At 44.2% G+C, this 21,629-nt stretch overlaps 1 protein-coding gene across 2 annotated transcripts in view; it reads left to right on the plus strand.

The window, feature by feature from the left end:
- The first annotated feature begins 626 nt into the window (after positions 1 to 626).
- nkd1 (NKD inhibitor of WNT signaling pathway 1) overlaps positions 627 to 21,629 on the plus strand; it is a 29,275-nt gene continuing 8,272 nt past the window's right edge. The window contains exons 1-4 of one of the 2 annotated variants that reach the window (XM_076748210.1): positions 627 to 792; positions 900 to 932; positions 1,152 to 1,291; positions 19,684 to 19,741. In XM_076748210.1, coding sequence (XP_076604325.1) covers positions 768 to 792; positions 900 to 932; positions 1,152 to 1,291; positions 19,684 to 19,741 — 256 coding nt within the window. In that variant the 5' untranslated portion in view covers positions 627 to 767. The remainder of the gene's footprint in view (positions 793 to 899; positions 933 to 1,151; positions 1,292 to 19,683; positions 19,742 to 21,629) is intronic. The other variant, XM_076748298.1, reaches the window with a different exon arrangement.

Here is a 21,629-nt window from a genome sequence, read left to right on the forward strand (position 1 = left end):
CGTTTAAACGCACTTGCTTGCAGTCTGGGGAGAGGTGTACATCCTGATCTTCCAGCGGCTGAAATCAAGGTTCTCTCGACGCCTCTTCTGCGCTTTGAACAGAGTCTAGAGAGGGAGAGCTGGGCGAGCTGCGTCAAGTCTGCCAGAAAAAGTCAACTAACACCGGAAGTTATGATATCAATTTTCATAATAAATACATGGAGACAAACTATAAAATTGACGCGTGAAACTGCTGTTGGTTTATTTCTGACCGGTTGGTTGAGTTTTTTTCAACCGATGGTTTAAACTTCAGCAAGCCCAGGTTTACAGAAACTTACATTTTGCACTTTTCAAAATTGCAGGCATTGAGAATTGGCTCTGTGAACAACTTTTTCTTGCTTCATGAATCATACATTCGTAAGGATAGCATTATAGCACATATTATACTAAAATGTTTGCTTTTGTGTTTCCAATTCTAATAGTAATTGGCCACACGTCATCTGTATTTTCGCTTTGCTAATCATTTTATGAAGCAAAGGTCTCAGCAGTGACGTGTTTTATTATGAAAGCGTGAACAGGAAGTCGCGTGTCGTCCCGCGCGTGTTGTCAGTGGCGGCGCTCTGGATCAAAGGCTCGCTTGGCTCTCCAGTCATACGGTCCTGTGCTGAGCGCAGTCTGCTCTCGGTCTCCACGGACGCTCCTCTGTCTGGATATCGTCGCCTGCTTTCTTTTTTTTCCTCTGGATTATATTCTTCGGATGGTTTTCAACTCCAACTCGATGCATAGAAATGGGTAAACTGCACTCGAAACATGGTAAGCTTTCTTATTCCTGAGAGAAATCACAGCTGTAGCTCTTCTTCTGGTGCTGCGGTACTTTCGAGTAACAGTATTCATTGTCTTCTCACTTTCTTCCCCTCAAGCCGCTATTTGTAAACCGAGGGAGAGCCCAGAAGGTAAGCGCCCTTGTTTCCTTATCGTACAGTGCATGCTTAAGTCTCTCATTCTGTCAGTTTGTGAACAGCAGAGCAGTTTTCGGAGTGAGCTCGCGGCTCCTCAGAGCAGCATTGCAGCGCAGGGTCCGACTCTTTGAAGATGGAGCGCTTATGGAAAACATGAGTGCAGCGCGTAGAGAGAGACTTTGTAGCTGCTAATACTGCGCTTCTTTGTTTCAGGCGACAGTTTTGTAGTCAATGCCTGTTTGGCGAGAAAGGGAATCGACGACTGGCTCGTGAAGCAGAAATACTACTGCACGAGCTCTCGTCTCGAGCAGCGGGACTGTCACCACAAGAATAACTGCGGTCTGACTGCACGGGTGAGTACGACGCTGTCCGCGAGCTTTACGCACTTGTGGGGAAATAGGAGGCAGCCGATTAGAAATGCTTGTGAATGGTCTCCTCGGGGTGCTTTCGCACAATTAGGACGAGGCTTTTTAACTGTGCGTTTCAAGGTTTTCCCCCTCGTTAGGAGTTAGACATGAGGCTACATTTAACGGAGACTCCAGCTCGAGTCCGTCATGTGCCGAGGTCTTCCTCTTCTGACGCACTCGAAGTCTTCACAAACTTTCTCAAAGCCCTCTTGGTGGACAGACCTGGGTGTCTATTCATGCTGGAGTTCAGTGTTTCTGTTTTCAGAGAGGTGCAGTGATTGAAGTTGAATTTACACATCGCTGGCACTCTTGAAGAGAAACCACAAAGCACCTTACTTTTGTGTCTGCTCCAGGCTTTGTTTTCCTGTTTTCTCCTCCACGGTGACAAAATGAAAGGACGGATTTTAACACTCCTTCGGTAGACCTCTCATCTGCTCCTGTAGGGCTGAAATGTTGGGATCAGCCTCTGCACTGATCTGAGAGGGATTTTTTTTTTTTACAGGTAACAATAGATCAAGCCTGAGCTGAAAGCACTGCTCGGTGACAGTGTGGTGACAAGTGTGGATTGTAAAGGCTGGTGAGAAATGTTGGAGGTCACGCTTGTTTTGTATTTTGGCATTGCCGTAAACACTGTGCTGTTGTTGTCAAGTGAGGAAATCCTTTGGAATTGCTTCAGAGGAGCCTTAAGCCTCTTTGGTTAGCGATGCCTTCCTCAAAGGCGGCATATTTGAGGAACTGGAGCCCATCAAGACAAAAGGAAAATCAGTTCCTCCACCCACGATCCAGACACTTTGAGCAGAAATGCACCAATCCGCATCCTAGAATACAGGATCTCTTGCATTTAACGCATTAGAGCACCAGCTGTAATAATGCGTTGAGATGTTGTGTGGCATGATTTTCCTTTACCATACTTGACAGTTCTTTTAGATGCTGGCTGCTATGAAAAAGCAGAGTCCTCTCATCACTGGCGTGTAGCTGCTGCGTGAAGTGAGCAATCTTATGTTCCCTTCTCGTCCCCTCTCATTTGGTTTTATGATGATAAAACTTATGCTTTCATGGCATGCAGCAGTTCTGCTGTAAAGCAAGCACGACACAATTGCACATGCTGGCTCGGTTGTTGAAAAAAAACGGGCTGTTGGTATGAGGATTTATCGGCATGCTGGTGAGGAGAAGGCAAACATCAGACTTGAGGAAGTCTCAGGCAACTGAAATATCTACTGATTCCAGCCCAAACCAGGTCTAAAGTCCACCATTGTTTTGCTTTCTGCGGGAAGATGTTGTCGATAGCTTTCCTTTGCCTGAAGGCGTTGAATGTTGGGTTAGTGATGAGAGAAGAAATTATTCTTTTATTAAAGTCCCGTCTGAGGTTGAGACGGGCTTCACATGTCGCACTCACATGGTGTCAAAGTTGCTAATTCTGCCATGTGCCCAAAGCTACCATAAATGTCATATAGGAACAGGACACCACTCACTGCAGGCTCTGAGCTGTTTTGGGGGAGTGGTGCTACGAGAAACACCTGGAACTATATTTATTTTTGAGAGCATTTCGATGCTGCTGCAGCAGAAAAACTGTGCCGTTTACATGGTTGCTTATGTGTTGAGTGGGTTCATATGGTTTGGGCCATTTAAGCATTTAAAACCACGTTATTACCATGCAATTACCAGCCATTATCGCCACAAAAACAAATTTTCATTAGTCTGTTCCTGGAAATAGGCATGTGTTTCTTTTCCGAACAACAGCAGCGTGTGAAGTTTTGGCCCAGGTTGGTCAAAGGGTTGGATGTTTCCGAAAAATCTGGAGTTAGCGGAGCTCAGTTTGTATAAATAATTCAAGTCCCCGTGCCTAATGGCTTTTATAGCTCAGAGGGAAAATGAACAAAAGAAGAAAGGTGTTTCCACCATCAATATTTATTTGGGTGCTTTCCCCTTTTTGTGTTGTCATTTTAAAGTGAATTAGAAATCTTAAATATTTCATAAGTTTAAACCATTTGTTTGCTTCTTGCTGTATTTTCAGTGTCACAATTACACGTTGAGTGTATCCACACGTGACATCACATACATTAGCCTTTTTTAAATGCGGTGGCACCTCTACACAGGCTGCCTCAAAGGTTGATGACATGATTATCTTGTCAGCATACTGATCGTCTGCACTGCTAGAGGGAGACCTCCAACATTTCTGCCCCCGCACTTCAAATAAATGTTCTCATCAATCAGATATGACAGGGTTCAGGAGACGTGTGCTTCAATGCTGTTGACCTGCACCAAAAAAGTCATGGCTTTGAGTCGCTGTCAGTAGCCTCCCTAAAGCCTAAAACTACTAAATGTTACGATTTCAACATTTATGCATCGTAGAACATTGCAAGTAAATGTTTCATTCGCTGCTTTAGTTCACATGAGAACATTGCTCAAATATTACGAGGTCCCAATGCGTCCAGAGCATTTATGGACTAAATTCCAAGTGTGGAAGTCATTTTTCTTCAAAAGATGTACCCTAAAAATAATAGATGCTCAAAATGATCTCAAATCTTGAAATATGAATTATACTTCAAGACGAATCTATAGCCCTCTGTGACACACGCTTTAACTGTATTAGAAGTCTTCGCGCTCTGTGAGAGGAGGTTTAAAAGCTCGACCCCGCTGGGCCTTCAGATAGAAACAGAAGCGAGCCTCTTAGGTGAGAGAATGTGAATGAAACCCTCATAGTTTTAAAAGCTGTCTATATTGTATAGAGTACCTGTGGAGACAGTTATTTATAGCCGCTGTTCTTTGAGCCCCCCTCCCAGCTGAACCAGGGTCCAGGAGAATGTGGGTCAGGTGTCAACAGTAGGGAGTCCACGCTAGGAATTCTTTTGATCTGATCTTTTTTGAACCATATTCCCCACAGGAACAGTGCCCGTTTCTCACAAGTCATTGTTTGGAAGAGCCGCTCACACTTACACTTTGTCTTCATTAATGGTTTTAGAATTGAAATCGGAGCGCGCACGGATAGACTGAGACATAAAGACACACTTGACGGCTTAACGATGTCTCCATGCAGACTCTACACCCATTCATGAGTTGTGCCGTCAGATGCAGCATTTGTTTGGCGGACAGTGAGTGAGTGGTGCGAGCAGGTGGATCTGTGGATCTCAGCACGAGGTCCAGGTCATGTGAGCCTCGGCACACTTTCCCCCCTGTGTACAGCATGATGTCTACACCTACCCGTAAATTTGATATGCTATGTGCACCCTGTAGGATTATGTCGCTGACATACACATTGATAGGGAGGAAGGTTTTCACAACTTATGACTTGGAAGTTCAAATTTCTGTTGGTTAGTTTGTTGGGTTGCTCCTCTTGGCATCAGATGAAAGAACAGCTCATCACGTTGAAAATATAATCTTGTTTAATGGTTATTCCTCACCAAGTTGCCCCTTTCTATTCTTAAAATCCCCTTCCCCCTCCCCTGGTTCTCCCCTCTCCTCCTTGCTCCTCTCCTAGCCTCCATCTGTTTCTTGAGTTTACCCTGTGGCCCTGTGTTGATTCTGGCTGATGAAATGAGACTACATTTGAAGTGGGCCGTGCAGGGAGGTGTTTGTAGTGACACCGATGGCCCCTCCTCCGCTCTGAAGTCCTATCCTCTGTGTAGCAAAAGCCACTTCCAGTCTTCCCAAGCCGCCACTCTCACAATTCTAAAGCTTACATATATCTGTTTTCAAACCGAGCTCCCATCAACTTGTGTGGAGCCATAGACAAAAAGGAAAGGTACATCTGACGACAGACTACAACTCAAAACTGAATCACAGTGAAACTTCTGCCCCCAACCCCCTTGTCTCGCAGTTGGTTTCCAGCCCTTTGATTTTTTTGAAAGTAGAAAGGTTTTTTTGGAAGTAGGCCTAAAGCTTTTAAACGCATTCCCTCAGCCTCCGAGTCTGATAAAAGACATGGCAGGTTTTGCGCCCCCTTCGTCTTTCGCTTCTGCTGTTGTGCTTTTTCTCTCCTTGTCGTTCCCACAAAGCGAGGGCCCTTGTCTAGAAGCTGAAAGCACCTTTCAAATGCAGACTCCTCTTCCTCTTTCTCTCCTTCTTTCTGTCGTCTCCCTGTGCGTTTTCTTTTCCCACCGGCTGGCTTGTTGTGCGTGCTGTGTGACGTATGCCCCTCTCCCACCGGGCTCTACCCCCTCTGTGCTCCCAAGGGACCGAGGGCCTGTTGTTGCTCTTTGAAGAGGCTGGGAGAAAAGTTTGGAGCCACACTCTAAAGAGAAGAAAAGCCTTAGCCTTTGGGGAGGAGGGGTAGCACCTGGCCATAGAGGGGCTCTGTGATTTTTTTTTTTTAATTTTCCCATGAGAAGATGGGGTGGAAGTGTTGGGCTGACGTCAATGTAGCTGGCGGACTGGGAGGTTTGAGGAGGTGCAGGTGGCTTTAATGTCACATTTGGCATCATATGTCACATAGATTACTGAAAGCTGGAGGAGTTTCTCCCCTGTGACAAAGCAGAGCAGATACCTCTCTTCTGCTGTGAATGGTGCTCCTCTGGAGAGGATTTCTGTGGAAGAGTGATACTGGTTTAGAGTAAGGTAAAGCTCTAGTGGCATGTAGACATTTGATCAGGCTTATCCACCTACATATATATATATATGTATATATGTGTCTATACAGCATATGTATATATATGTGTGTGTATATATGTATATATATATTTAAGTTTCTAAAAGCAATGACAGCTGTCACTTGTAGGTGTCAGTAAGAATAAAACAATTTGGCATCTTAAAAGTATGACAGAAATGGTGCTCATGTATGTGCAAATCTGTTCATGCATGTGTATGTGAGTGTGCAGTATGTCTGGAGTCAGCTGTATGGATGCACACCAGAGATCAAAGGCTTCTGGGAGAATGTGCTCTAAATCTGAGGGGATTAGTGTCTGAGATTGTGCTTTGTTTCCCCAAATATATGCTCAGTTTGGAGTGACGGATAGCTGTTGATCAAAGTGTCTCTCACCGCCCTTTCACAGTCACATTTAGGCTGGAGGGTTTGTTCCACACTCGAGGGTGGCATTTAGTTCACAATTCTAGGAAAGCGATAGATTTTAAGGATGCTCGGCTGTTTGGTTTTTCTTTGTTTTGAAACTGGACTCATCCTCAGATTGAAATGGCTTGCGATTGATAAGCATGTGGCCTGTAAATAGTTTGAATGGTGTGATACTCTGAGCAGATAGTCCTTCTACAGCTAGAGTTCATTTAACTGACATCATCATCTTTGCCGTAATGCTTACATATCTGCAACCTTTTGATGTGTGTGTATGCCTTAGAAATGCTAATGTATTTTGAAAAGCTTCTGGAAAGTGCTCCTTTCCACTTTGCCTCAAAATATTAAGTTAGACAGGAGAGCAATTAATTGTCAAATATTTTAGCTGATAGATAATGGCTGGTTTCGTGCCGTCAATATGGCAGATCAAAGACTTTTACAACTGGGCATGCACATTTTATATACTTCCTTTGATAGATTAATGTTGATTCTAATGAAAGGCAGTACTTCAAGATTACGGTTTCATCTATCACAGCATTAAATATGAGAGACCACATGTTCCTTACAATGCTATTCATATTATAGCAAACTACACTAAAGAGAAGGTCTGTCATTACACATGCATTGATAAATAGCACAATACTACTACTACTACTACTACTACTACTACTACAATGCTACACACTAATAGACTGCCATAACAGTGCATAAACATGTTTCACTGTTGGCAGTTTGACTTGTAGCACAGGTGTAACTAGTACCAGTAATGATGGATCAGTTCACTTAAGTGTCCCGGTAGGCCATGACAGTGAGGCAGCACCCAAAATACCAGGATGCTGGACCCAGCTCACCTAAATGGAATGCAGCAAATAATGTTGTTAATTACACATGTGCTTTTCCTGCTCTGGCATGTCAGAGGAGTGAGAGGAACAGCAAGCAGTGGTCATAGATGATGATTTTTTCATCTGGTAGATGTCTTGATTGTATGATTCACCATCGCATGTTCGCCTGCAAATATTGAAAATAAAGTTCTGAATGTAAGACGTGTGTTTCAGGTGAGGGACTGACAGGGCTGTATGGGTCAGGGAGAAACTCGATGTGACTCGGGCTCCTCGGAGCATTCTGCGGGAGCACACTGCCCATTTTAATCACCCACCCACTTAAAAGGCTCTGCTGAAGTGGGTGTTTAAGTGTTTAAACCCTGAATAATTCTCTCTTGTTTGTTTATCAGGTTCCCCTGCGGGTTGCGCTCTGGCCCGTGCAGTAAGCGCTGAATAATTTGACTGAGCACTCAGAGTGGCTCTCAAATAAACGAGATCAACATCTGCATAAAGCTGCTGTCAAGCTCTCATGAGACTGCATGCATGCAGAGGAAGGTGCACACATGCTTATGTGCCTTGAAGCACACAGGCACTCACAGAGATGCATACACACATTAGCCATGTGTTTACCCTAATAGATGAATCCATTCATCACTGATATCAGACGCAGTGTCCCAGCATGATTCCCCTCCACTTGTTTTTCTTACAAACTGGTTGAAGGGAAACACCAGCGATGGACTCCACAGCTTCCATGAGCCCTTCTGTTGCATTTACCCCCTTGTGATTGAGAGCTTTTCTGACCAGGGCTCTAAGGCCACCTGAGGTATAGGGATGAAGGAAGTGGATTTAGGTAAACAAGTTGGGAGAGCATTGTGCCTCCCACAGAGGTTTCAGGGCTCTTCAGCTCTTCCTGTGGCGCCGGGGCTGGAGGAGGTCTGGATTGTCTGTTAGAGGATGTTTTTGGTGGAAGGAAAGCTAAACAGAGGAGCGGCCCTGCTGAAAGGAAAGCTGTCCTCCCCTGGTGTGTTTATGCTCCACAGGTGCCACAACCCAAAGACGACCTCACCCTGTAGACTGTCAATGAAGCAGGCCAACCCTGTGTTCTCCAGAGGACCATTTGCCCTGTCTGTCAACCCCCCCCCCCCAAGCAAGTTTCTTGCTTAATTTGTAAAAAACAAACAAAAGGGTTTTATAAGTCTTTGGTGAACTGCTTCAACATAAGCCCCTTTTACACAACCCGTTCTAGGTGGGAATGTTGCACCGCCATTCCATCTTACTGTTCTGTATGAAACGTACCGACGCAGAAGGGGGGGCATTGTTGTTCTGCCGTTAAGCCAGCAGGAGAGGTAGTAACAGAGCTTAATCGATGTCTGTGGTAAAATGGGGAGCCGGCAGGATGGGACAGGGGTGAGACGTTTTAATGACGTCTTACGTGTGTGAGCCACCACTAAAAAAGCAGCTAGGAGCAGTTAGCAGCTACCTCAAAAAAGGAGCGTCTGCAGAATGTGCACGTCTAACAAAAGCACCCGACACAGCAATATTGCACTAGATGCCAATGCTGTTGTGTAACATGCCAGGCCTATAAGCTTGTGTTTAAAGTGTTCCGGTGTTTTAACATAAACTCAGTCCTCCTTATATAGTCAACTTCATGTTACGTAAGCTTATTCAGAGGCTCACATGGGATGTTGAATTTGATCCCTCTGTTTCTTCACTGGTATTTGTATTTCTGGATGTATGTTGATGATGTGATTATCTCACTTATATTCAAGACACACATACAGTGGAGCTGTGATACAAATACAGTGGAAGTGATGCACCTGCTGTCCGAATTCAGGGTTTGAGAGTACATATAGAGAGCGTGCATGCTTTAGCTTTTCCATAAATGTTTCCTGGTTAGTGGTTTGTGTGGATGTGTGTGTATTTCTGTAGGATTTCTATTTCTGTGTGTACTGTATATTAATGTATGTGCGAGCATCGGCAGTAGTATTTGGTAGCAGTTTGCAACTGAGTAACCTACTACACTGCAAGTTCATTATGGCGAGCAGTGACACAAGCCACTAATTCCAGTCAGCTATGAATAGAAACCTGCCCCTGGCACCAGCGTACTTGTATATAGTAGTTGAAGTGTCTATTTCTGCTGCTATGTTTACTTGCAAAGTTGAAACACTCTCTGTAATTACAGAGATTTTAGGTCCACAGTTAAAAGGTCAGATGTGAGGGATGTTTAGAGGTAGTGGCTTGTGGCTGGCAGGATGTCTGCTCCAAACATGATGTGCGTGTGTCTATGTGTACACTTGTGTGTGTGACCGTATGGACATATGTGTGCATAGGCAGAGAGGAAGAATTGCCACCTTGGTGGGGAGGTCAGCTCCATCTGGTCAACATGCGCACGTCAGAGGTTTTCGTAACTGCCACCTACCACATGGAGCACATGGAGCTTGATTGCAGTGATGAGGTTTAGTCGCTGGCTTTGAATTAAAAATGATGGGCTGGTCCTTATAGATGTTACTGATGACTGTCATGTGGAGGAATTGTAGAGATCTGATTAGAAACATTAGTTTTTATGACATCTCCTCATCCACAGTTTGCTTCTGTTTCACTGTTTAGTGGCTGGACTGCATCCAGACTGCGTTCACAATGCAAATCTGACAACTTACAAAACTGGTTCTGTAGATCAGATAGTATTATGAGCTAAAACCATTATCTATTTTGCGCATTCCAGCTTTTAGTCTGACATGTCCTGGCTGGATCAGATCAAGAGAAGACTTTGATCCTAAATGACATCCTTTATTAGAAAACATTATGAACTTCAGGGCTTGTCGAAGTCTAATGTCTTTTCTTGAGGGTGACTTCTAAGTGAGCTAATTTTCTGTAGGTAATGTAATCTTTTGAATTTTTTAAAACACAATTGAGTGTTGTGGAAACATCAAGGAAGAGTTGTCTCAGCATGAATATGGACTATTTTAGAGTGAGATCCTTAAGCTGCAGCTGCTGACATGACAAGTTACACAAGTGTTTCTTCTCACTCAGCTGTGGTTAAAGGTTGAAGTGGCTGTCACTTTCTTGCTGCCCTCGAGGTAGACTCCCTGACTAAAACCTTGTTCCTCCTGCACTTTGCAGCACTTGAGACTGGCGTCTGAAGCCACCCAGACGACTGAAGGGCTGTCTGTCCTCAAAGAGAGCTTTAACTAATTACTAAGCCCCCCTAGAGACGGTGTAGCACACTCTCTGTGGAGCACAACATGCATGGAAGCAGGCACGTTGCCAACCAGTTGCCTTGAATGTATAAGCCATCCTATTTTTTCCGTAAAGACTGATACACGTGCACATGCTCTGTGAGCCCATGTCTCCTCAGGAAGACTGCTTTGCTCCTTTTTGCCAAATAAGTTAAAGGTTCCAGAGCAAACTAATTTCCTTCTTGAAGGGTGAGAGATCCTATTGCTGTTCTAACCGCACAAGCTTTTGGAGATGAGGTGTGTCATTTTGCATAAGACTTCCTCTCTTCTCTCTCTCATTCTTTGGAACCAAGCTTTACTCTGAATTCAGAGGGCCATAATGTTGTGATTTGTTACTCTTGGCAGGCGGAGACCACCTGTAAATCAAGGCCAAGCGACAGGCTGTCTCCATTCCCTTCCAAACCAAAGCTTCCTCTTGGGAATGCAAGGTCTCAAAGTGGAGTTCGTTGGCTGGTGGAGAATGTGCGTTAAGGATTCACCTCTAGCTCAGATTCCCCTGTTAACTCTCTTACTCCCAAGGAAACTTGAGGATAAAAACAGAAGTGGCTTTGCTCACGCTGTCCGCTCACATGTTGCTTTAATGCCTAGTTTGTGACTGAATATGAGCATTGCCAAGTCAGCAGTGACTCATTAGTAGTCGTAGCATTGGTCTCATTTCGTCTGAGGCCACAACAATAATCTTCAGGACTCCAAACTTTTGCTAATTTCTTGCACTCACATAAGTTTTGTACATCAGAGGTTGGTCTTTTTTTTTATCTTTTTCAATTTGTACAAACAAATTTAAGGGAAAAGTAAGCAAGCGTTCGTGACTGTGGCTGGTTCTAGAAAATGAAAGCACTCTCAGCAATTGGTGTCTCTAAATTGCTGGAGGGGTGATCATACAGTTCGACTCTTGATCTTGACACCTTGTATCCTCTCCCTCTCCCCCTCTCCGGTGAGATAAGGCTTTGATAAACAGCGTGATAAATGTTAATTGCTGTGGTTATATATTTTTTAAAAGCTAATAAAGGCTGTTACCTTGAGTAACAGGTAGGGTTTAGTGCCCGAGGGGCTGGCTGAGTTGTAAAAGCTTATCTTTGCAGGTGTAAAAGTTTTGTAAATGGGTCATTAAAGTGTTGGCCAACTTCACACATAAAACACAAAAAAGGGAGAGGGGGAGGGAGATTACTTCAGATCAGCATGTTTCTCGCAGCGTAGAGATGAGGGCTGTAAATCTCTGCTAATATTCCACTGAGCCTTTCAGGAGGCAGCCTTTGATGTGGGTGAGGTAATGTGACCAGCAGTGTTTGCAATGTAAATCTGACGCGGAGAGATGAGTGGTGGCTGTGCGCTATTGCTCTACAAAAGACAGCCAACCAATCACGGCCCTTGTGGGTCCTGTAAAAGAATAAAACAAACAAGCAAAAAAAAGGGACAAAAAACAAACATACATACCTACAACGTGTGCACAAAAATGCACACCCAGACACGTGTCATTGCAGCCTCTTATCCTGCAATGTCAGAGAGTTCATTTACACAGACATACAGTATAATTTCACTGAATATATAGTTCACAAGCAGAACTGAGCCACACCTCGACCATATGCAGGATGTCACTGAAGTGCCTTTGGTCTGTGTGTGTGTGTGTTTTTGTGGAGAATCTCTGTATGACCTGTCTTGTGATCTACAGTTAACACGGTAAGCCCTCTGGCATGTGCTGCCTGCTCAAACCCCTCCTGTCTTGGTCTTGCTGACCATGCACACTTAAAAAGAGCAGCTTCCTCCAACCTGCCTGGTGATGGATCCCAACTCCATGGGTATAATTTCCTTCCTGGGGTGCAGGAAGAGAAGAGAGTGACAGTGAGGGGTGTCAGGCATGGGGCCGCAGTGTCTGGAGAGAAGGTGTTTGTCTTTGATGCTCCCACTGGGACATTAGCACCCTTTCGTCAGAGGACTTAAAAAAATATTTATCCAGTTTCTTGTCCACCTAACTCAAGTATTGCTCCAGAGATGATGAAAAACCATTCAGACAGAGTGGTTGTGATGCAGAAGAGAAAGCTTTAGTGGTCATTTGGGGCATCGTGTGGTTTTAAAGTTGGGTGTTGTAACCACTTGATGATATTTACACAATTTTCCCATGTGACAAAAGCCCTTAATTATGAATGTGTTGCTGCACAGTTAACTTTGTAATAATATTGTTCAGCTGTGTAATATTCATCCTGAAAAATAAAACTAAATGCACTGTAAGCTGCTTCTGATTAAAAGCATCCACCAGTTAGCTTACATTTTGGTAATGGTGCATGTGAAGGGCCCAACATCAAACGATTTACAGTCTGTGACCTCTGGAAAGGCATTGAGAATCTTTTCAAAGGCATAAAATTGCATTGTAAAACGCTGCAGATATGACTTCCTCTTGGCACTACAGACTGCTCATGAGATCAGTTTTATGCATTTGTTCGGTAAAGCTCTGACATGCAAGGAGACTCGAGCATCTGTTCTACTGGACTTAATTCAAGACACTACCTCAGTGCGTCCTATGATGATGAGCCTGATAGCCTCTTTGTAAAAGAAAACCCAAACAGATTTATCTTGTTTGGCTAGAGAGATATGCAGACACATTAATTTGCCACGACTCTCAGTCTGTAGGTGTTGTATGAAAATTGGCTCCATCTTCCCTCCCTCCATCTCGCGTCAGCTTTGCTATGCTATATGATTATCTGAGATCTTTATTTCATGTGTGAAAACTGATCCCCTTTGAAGCCTCACTCAGAAGCAGCGCAGCGCTTCACTACCTCACATCAACACTCTCTATCTTGGCTCCATCTCGGGGCGTCATGTTTTACTGCTACGTGGAGCTTTGAATGAGGCTGTTTAATGTTGCTGGAAGGTGAGGAGCACTCCAGCGGAAACAACTGCAAAAGACTGGACTTAAACTGCTGTCTGATGATGACTGGTGGTCTTTTTCCCTCCCTCCAGAAGCACCGCCACACTTACCACACAGTGCAGGACAGGCGCTGCTCCAGATTGCAAGAGTCGCGCTGCTCGGTCCTTTGAAACTGCCTCCGGTGGATCTCAGTTTACTCTTTGGGATGGTGGAGGGGGGGATGGGTATTTCCTCTCTTGAGATCTCTAGCGAGTAACACTACACCTATAAGCTAATTTGCAGCTCTAAAGCTAATAAGAGTTTTTTTCTTTGTTGTTTTACTTCTTGGTTTTCAACATTGGGGCTGTGTGTGCACCAGAGCTTTTGAAAATTCCCATGCTATACAGCTGTTTTCACCATTAGCATTTCGTCAGCTTTAGCTAATGGCTGCTATCCAGGCTAGACAGAATCATTCCAAATCATTTTATTTGCCAAGTGCACTACTTTTATGGGGCAAAGTACAGAGATGTGATGACAAGTTAAGTGTACTTTAGCATACCTGCTACAAGGACAGCAAGACACCACATGTCTGTAACTGTCCCTTTTTATTTTATGATGCTCTCCGTAGTCTACCATGCCCATCAATCTGCCTATAGTACAGATATTGGACACGCTGTAGCTGTGGTGAAGTGAGAATAATTACCTCTCACTTTCTGTAATGCTCTGTTTCACACTCTCCAGTGCTGGGTGGCTTTTATGTGAGTGTCAACGACCTCAGCCGTCTCCAGTTTGAAAGGCTCAGGGGAAGCAGACATGTACTTGGAGAAGCGCTGCTGCTATTCCCACATTCTCCCTTGCCTCTGTCACTGCCTGTCTCGCCCACTTGGCTAAATGGCCTTTCATGTGTGTCGCTCTCTACTTTAAGTCGGCACCACTGCAACGAACGTCACAGTCCTGAAGGTGTTCTCTTGTGATGGGTGGGGGACAGAGCAGGAGGCACCCAGCCGCAGTCCTAATGAGATTTTTCCTAGGTTTGATAGAGTGCCAGTAGCACTGCCATTGCTCTAGAGGCCTGCCTCCACTGAGCCCTGGCGCACGATCAGGGGGAGCTGTCGTCGGCCGCATAAATTGTCAGCCTGTGTGGTGGGTCGTGGAGGCAGACAGCGTAGAGACCAAGAAGCCTTGTGGGACTTTCCCACAATCACATACAAGTACATATTATTTGCACTTTAATGTACCCCTTTGCTCTCAAACACAGACTCAGAGCAGAAAAAAATTGGCCCAGTGGGTCTGTGTCTGCAGAGCCAGAGTCAGGATGATACTGGAGTCAACTTTGTCTTAACTCACCAAGCCGGTTCTGTGCCAGCATACGCTCACTGTCTTTTTCTCTTTCTCGGTCTCGCTTGCTCTCTATCCAGAGGAACAAGACAAAAACATCAACATACAATATGGACCCTGAAATGTCACTGTGCTGAAGAAAACGATGATTCAAGCTGCTGACAAGACGGAGTGTTATAAGGCTGTGAGGTTAGCTCCCTTCTCAGGGCTGTCATATTCAACATGTGGGCCAAGTTGAAAATGGCTGGTGTTGATAGCAGTGTGGCATTTTCAAATTCAATTTCCCTAAGAATTTGGCCTCAGGCTGTCCTCATATGGATGTAGGGTCAAGGCTACCACTATTCCATCTAAACTGCATGTTGGTGAATTACAATAAATTTTTGTTACTGGAATGAAATTTATTTTAGTTAGCATGTTATACCCACCCACCACATCTTTGGCCTATATGCACAGTATATTACACTGACAACACCAAGTTAAACCAGAAGGAACACGTGTTTACCTCTGTAAGCTATGTTAATCACACACATTGCCCTTTGATCGAAATTTAACAGCTGTCTAAACATATATTGTTGACAATTGATAATTAGTTTGCTATAGTTGACATTAATGAGTGAAAAGGCTGCTGTTGAAGGAGCATTCCTTGCTGTAAAGCTGACGTCAGGAAACCATACTGACGGGAACAGAGAGGTCTCTAGTCTCAAAGAAATAACTTAATATAGTGTTTGTTCAGTAAATAATGGTATTCTTTCATATGCTAATCTCTCTCTGCTATATCCAAATTCATATTCTTAAAGTGTGCCATTGATGAGGTTTGCCAAATACTTCCATTGGCCAAACCAAACAGGCCTTCAGGCCTGCTAGTGATGCAGTTGGGATGTTGTAATGGGGCAGGCACACTGTGTTCTGTGTTAAAGTCCAGTAATAAATCACTTTCTGTGAAGGGGTTTGAACAACTTTAAAACACACAGGGGCCATACAATCCCATCTCCTAAAGGCGCAGAAGAACCTCTGAAGGACCTGGCAGCTGTTGAAAGCCAAGCACTTTATGCTCTGGTCTCCACAGAACATTTAACATCATGTCTGGAAAATTGTTTTAGCTGGTCCCAAGTGCAGTAGAAAGATGCTTGTTTGTGCCCTGAAGCCAGCACCTCTGAGCGAATCCTGCAGAGTGGTGAGGAAGTGGGACCACACTGTTTAGACCCCAAGTTACAGAGACAGTCAACAATGTGTAGCAACGTTAATCAGCAGCGTATTTGAATCATGTAGTGTTGGTTCTATATCATACTGGCTCCTTACCACCTCACATTTTTGTTGTTCAAGCTGTGGTAGAGCTACGGTGGGTGAGAGGGTGGGGTGGCTTCTCGTTTGGCCTCAAATACTCAGTGACCTCTGACCTTTGAATTAACAAGGGTCTCAAGAGAAGCTATCATTGGCTCATTGCCAGACCAAAAGAGATTGATGGCTCTTTTGAGGTTCCCGTTTTACATACATATAGTCATCATGGTCATTGGGCATGCATACCATGTGGGCTGGAAGTGAGTGAGACCCAGTTTTCAGATTCACTAACTGTTTGCAAATGTTGCATCAGCAGAGCCTCGTCTTTACTCATTAGTTGAGAAATCACTTTAGAGGAGGATGACCAGCATTGCAGTTTTGGGCAAATCCACTTTGAGCTCTTTCATTTAAATCAAACTGAAGGAAGGGAGCTCAAGCCTTAATTCACTGTGACTTAACAAACTGGACTGACTGACTTTCTTGTCAAACACCAGCTTTAACATACAGTTACTACAGCTGTTGCTACTGTTGTTAGTGCCACTTACTTCTGTACTTCTTCACTTCACTGTACTTCTTCTTCAGTATGTAAGATTGTAACTGTTTTCTGTCCTTTACAACAGATACTCAGTCTTTTGATGTCTGTGAAATGTAATTTATGTGCCGCCCCCAGTTTGCCATATTAAAGATCGTATTACAATATTTGATGCTTTTTCAAAACATAGTTTTAATCTCTTTTTTCTTTTTAAAACAACATTTGATGTAAAATAATGCTTTGTATCATTTTTGTGCATTTGCAGCACTTTATAGAGCTATAGAGTCGCAGTGACAGAATTGTTAAGTTAGGGTGATCCGTTAACTTTTTTTTTCTCTCGGTGCTACAGAGATAGAAAGCTTATAGCAGAGGCCACAAAATTCTGTTTCCATCTCTAAAAGCAACCACGCGTAGTGCACTTGATCACTCTTGACTGGCAATGGTCATGAATGTCGCATACAGGCCACCATTCAGACCGTTTTCTTTATTTGACCGCACTGGTAAATTGCATGGACACAGCACCTCTGGCTATACAGAAAATCCAGATCCAGAATTACTCATCAAATGAGCAGCACAAATCTCAGATGAGTGTTTTAGCACCGTTTCAGATGGTCATACGAAGCTGCAGTGCATGCTGATACCGTGGTAATTTCCACCATTGCTTGGATGGATTTTTTCATAGCATGTGTGACATATATGCTGCACTGCACAGCCCTGTAAGTGTATTACTCAAATTACTGGTAGATTAATCACCTTCTGGGTCTAAATCGTGCAGTCCGAACCGTTACTTCTGCTATTAAAACATGTCTTTTCTGGAGCCAGGCAACGAAATATGCCTCATTATTCTTGTGACCAGCAGGCTGGTGGGAACACAGGAAACTCAGAAACAAACACTCCTTATTTTTAGAACTCCTACATGTTATTTTTTGGCGCAGGACTATCTTATCAATCACCGCTAAAGCCAGAAACTAGAAAGGCTGCGAGAGAAGGTGGTGGTGTGACCGAGTCAGTCAGTCTGCTCTTTAGAGCGTGTATGGAAACAGATTGTGAGGATGAGTATGTCAGATCAGGCGATTATCTGAGGAAATAGATGCAGGCTTTGGCTCAAAGCTGTATCATCGTAGAAGCTCGAGCAAAAATTTCCAATTTGTTGTTATGAAACAGAAACAGACTTTATCCCCGGCATTGTGTCAACTTTAAGGTTTCTTCTTCAGGTTGTGAGAACTTTTTGAAAAGTCTCGTTTCTTTCGTTTCTCGTTTATGGGTCCTTGTATATCCATTACTGTTCAGTGGTCAGACTTTGCATGAGGGGAGGAAGTGTGTGTGTGTGTGTGTGTGTGTGTGTGTGTGTGTGTGTGTGTGTGTATGTGTGTGTGTGTGTCTGTTTAAAGTAAAAGAAACCATGGGATATTTTATACACTGACCAGAGCAAACCCCAGAGTAACCCTCGCAGACTAATAATACAGCTCCAATCCATCACCACAGACAACAGCCAATTAGCACATTCCTCTTCCCCCTTTTTCTCATGTTCTTGGCTAACCCCTGAATAATGTTGAGTCATTCATCAAAAAAAAAAAATTAAAAAAAAGAAATACATTAAAGATGCTGTATCCGCATGTGTGTGTGTGAGGAATTGAAGGAATGTTTATTGTGGAGTGGTGTTATTTCTTGTGGGGCCACGTGGAAAAAGAGGCCAGCGTTGATGTTCCCACAGACCAGTACCCCATTCAGATCAACAGAGTGACTCGGGTCATAGCAAACGCCATGAACCCAACAAACACTTGTAGAAGTAGCTGCCTTCCATTTGACTGGAAATAATACATCAAGTCTGAACTATTTATTGACAAACTGAATGGTTCATTTAGCTGGCAGATGTGCAAAATGTGTTCTTCTGAGAAATGAATACAGTCATATAAATCATATATAAATCTGAGAAATCTATCGTTTGTTTATGTATTGTTGAGCCGCTTGCACAAGTTCATAGTTCTGCTGTCATTTGTCTGCATTCTGTAGTTACACTTATGTAGTCCTGCAATTCTCAGTTGATACCTCCTGACCACACCAAAGCTGAGCAGACCACATTAAAACCAGCTCAGGAACAGGGTCATGAAGCCAGATCGGAATGTGTGTTGACCCGTTCATCCTAGCAAAAAACACAGGTGTATCCCGGGTCCCTGCTACGGGGTATCAGTCTGACAGCCAGGCAGCCAGTCAGTCCTGTGGTTTGCTGTATTCTCGATGAGGCCACCCACAGCTGTGCAGCCTGACCGGCACTAGTCTGAGGAGTGTAGGATCACACCATCTGACCTTCTACCTCTCTGGATTACACAGAAATCCCCTCTCACACTGTCACAGCCTCGCCTCTGGAACACACACGGACACACACACACACACACACACACACACACACACACACACACACACAGAGCTATGAGCTCACCAGCACTACACTCATATTCAAGCAGGAATTCCATGAAGTGAATTATTAATTATTAACATTAATTATCACCCACGATAACACTGCTGTCGACGTGTCTCAGCAGAGTCTGCGTGCAGTTCATCCCGTTTTTTGATGACTGACAGAAATGTTCTTTGTGGTAGTTTGGGTGCAATGGAAACCTTTGACATGAGGCCAGTGGTGGGTCTTTGAATGTGTGTGTATGTGTTGGACTATGTGTGTACAGACGTGTGCATGTGTATGCGTTTGTCAGCCCGTGAGTAATGGTTTTTCAGCCAGATGACAGTAATGCCACATGGACACCTGAGCCAGCCTTTTCCATAGTGAAGCCCGGAGGATCACATGTCCCTCCAGTCTCTTTGGTATGTGCTAACAGACAGAGCTGCCAGGAGAGGGGGCCCGGGTGAAAACAGTCCGGGATAAAAACAAGCCGCCGAATGTATCACTGTGACGGTAGCACGCCACCGAAATAGCCTTACTACCAGCCTTCCTTCTCAAAACTCCCTGCAGGGCCAGCGGCAGCGATTTAGATACTTCTTTCATACTTTCAATTGTGACTGCCAGTCTTATGCTCAGTTTGTCTCAGTCCTGCAATTACCATCCTCTTAAACTTTCCGCTGCTGTTTAAGTTCAGCGCACAGTTGTCAAACTCTGTGCATATATAGATATATAAACGCTGTAATTTCGATTCGGGCATGTCACTCGGCGTTGGAACGCTGTGCTGTGGATTTGCACCGTTAAAGATGTTTGTTTTTATGTGACAAAAATATGATGCTTCTCTGTCATATGACTTGAAATATGTGTCTTGTTCTGTCTTTTTCTCTCCACCAGGACTCCATGGATGAAACATGTGCAGAGGGGATCAGTGACGAACACTACCGTTTGGAAGGTATGCCCCCCGTCCTTCATCGTCATCACCAGCTCATTTCACTGAGTTTGCTCCCCTTTATTTTGATTTGAATGAAAACCTGTGAAAAGACTCTTTGCAGTTTCCCTCCAGGTACTTGTGTGGCTCTTTTTTGCAGTTGTTCATCCCTTCCCCTCAGCTCCACACCCATTCTCTAAGCCCCAGCAATGTGCTGATGAGGTCCCCTTTACCTTCCCTCCTGCCTCTCCACCTCCTCCGACTCTCATCCGCCCCTCCCCCTGCAGTGCTCTGCAAAGTGCCTCCATTCCTCCGTGTTTTTTCCCTGATGTGATGTGATCCTGGATTAAGAGCTCCGGGAGGAAAAAGTCTCTCCCTCCCATTTAAAGACAGGATTGGACGTGAGGTGGAGACAGAAATGAAGAGTTGAACAAAACCAGCCCAGAATTTGGAAGCGTGGCAGAGAATTCATTTTTATTTCAGCTCTGCTTCCCTCGGTAACAGACAAAGAAGAGAGGCAACCGAAAACTCGACTGATAAATTGCATATGATATGATTTTTAGTCGCTGGGCTGAGCCTGAGTCTAGATTGAGGTTGTCCTCCCTTTAAGACAGATGTTACTAATTAAAACAGGCTGCTCTGTTCATTCTCAGTGATTAAAAGTTGAAGGCCTAAATAATTCGCCATAGATTATGTGTGAACTTTCACGTAATACAATCATTTTATCTTTCAAGTTCAGGTTTCTAAAGCAAACTCATTCACTCACAGCTAGCGGCAACTGTGTCACGTTTGTGGGTGGAGAAACTGAAGTGGGGTGAATTGTAGTCTCAGGGAGGATGGGACATGGTTTTGCTGCTCTGCTTTGCAGTGCAGGAGAATCTGAGTGGAGTCGGGTTTAAACCTTGTTTCATACCAGCAGGCTTCACACCTTTGAAAATGGTGTCAGAGTTTGGATTTACTTTATGAGCTAGAGGTGGAAGTTATTTTCTCTTCCAGAGAAATTGTCAAATGTTTGATTTGCAGCTCCTGTGTTCATGACCACTAATGAAAAACATTTGTTATCTAAAAAGTTCTTGATTTCAGTTTGGAATGTTCACCTAGCGAGCCATTTTCTACCCTCTGAGGCGCACTGAGACCCAAATGAAGACAGCTGTGGAGGATTCATGATGTCCCCTGCATGAACTGTTTTTAGTGCAGTGATCAGACCCATTGTCCGCACGTCGGACAAACACAAATGAGAGAGAAATCAGTGAGAGCAGCAATGATAAGACAGCCAACATGCAGGCAGTCCTTCTTTCCTTTGGGTTTGAGCAAAAAAAAGAATTTGTCGGCAAAAACTGCAAAGTAGGGAAGAAGGGCTCAATGATGAAAGCGTCTTTAGGATACTACATCGGTACTGCAAGCATGCATGAAGAATAGCCTACGTGGGCTTTTTCTTAAGCTCTGTTAAGCTTTTGTTAACAAGGAAAGAGTTTGCTGAAGAGAGTCTTGTTCATCAGCACCTTGTTTCAGATTATATTACAGACAGCACAGTCTGCCTCTCTTAGTCCCGAAGAAGCTAAAGCTGGATGATTAAAGGCCTTGCTCGTGAGTACTTTAGGAGGAGAAAAAGTTATGATCACCACAAAGTCCATCCCATCCTGGCCATCCCAGAATCAGCTTAGTACCGGGGCAGCTCAGTAGCACTGAGCTGCCTCAATGTATGAGGCAGGCACAGTTACGTGTAATATAGTAGCCTAGCTAAGCTGGGTGTGATTGCTCACAGTGTGTGGCAGCTTTCCTGACCTGCCTTTGTTTCTGCGTGTGCGTTCCAATGTATGCACGCGTGTGTGTGTGTGTGTGTGTGTGTGTGTGTGTGTGTGTGTGTGTGTGTGGCAGGGCTGCTGGAACAGGCTCGTCTTGGAGGGTGCCT

Source organism: Chaetodon auriga, chromosome 1 (assembly GCF_051107435.1).
Source record: "Chaetodon auriga isolate fChaAug3 chromosome 1, fChaAug3.hap1, whole genome shotgun sequence".
Classification (NCBI taxonomy): Eukaryota; Metazoa; Chordata; class Actinopteri; order Chaetodontiformes; family Chaetodontidae; genus Chaetodon; species Chaetodon auriga.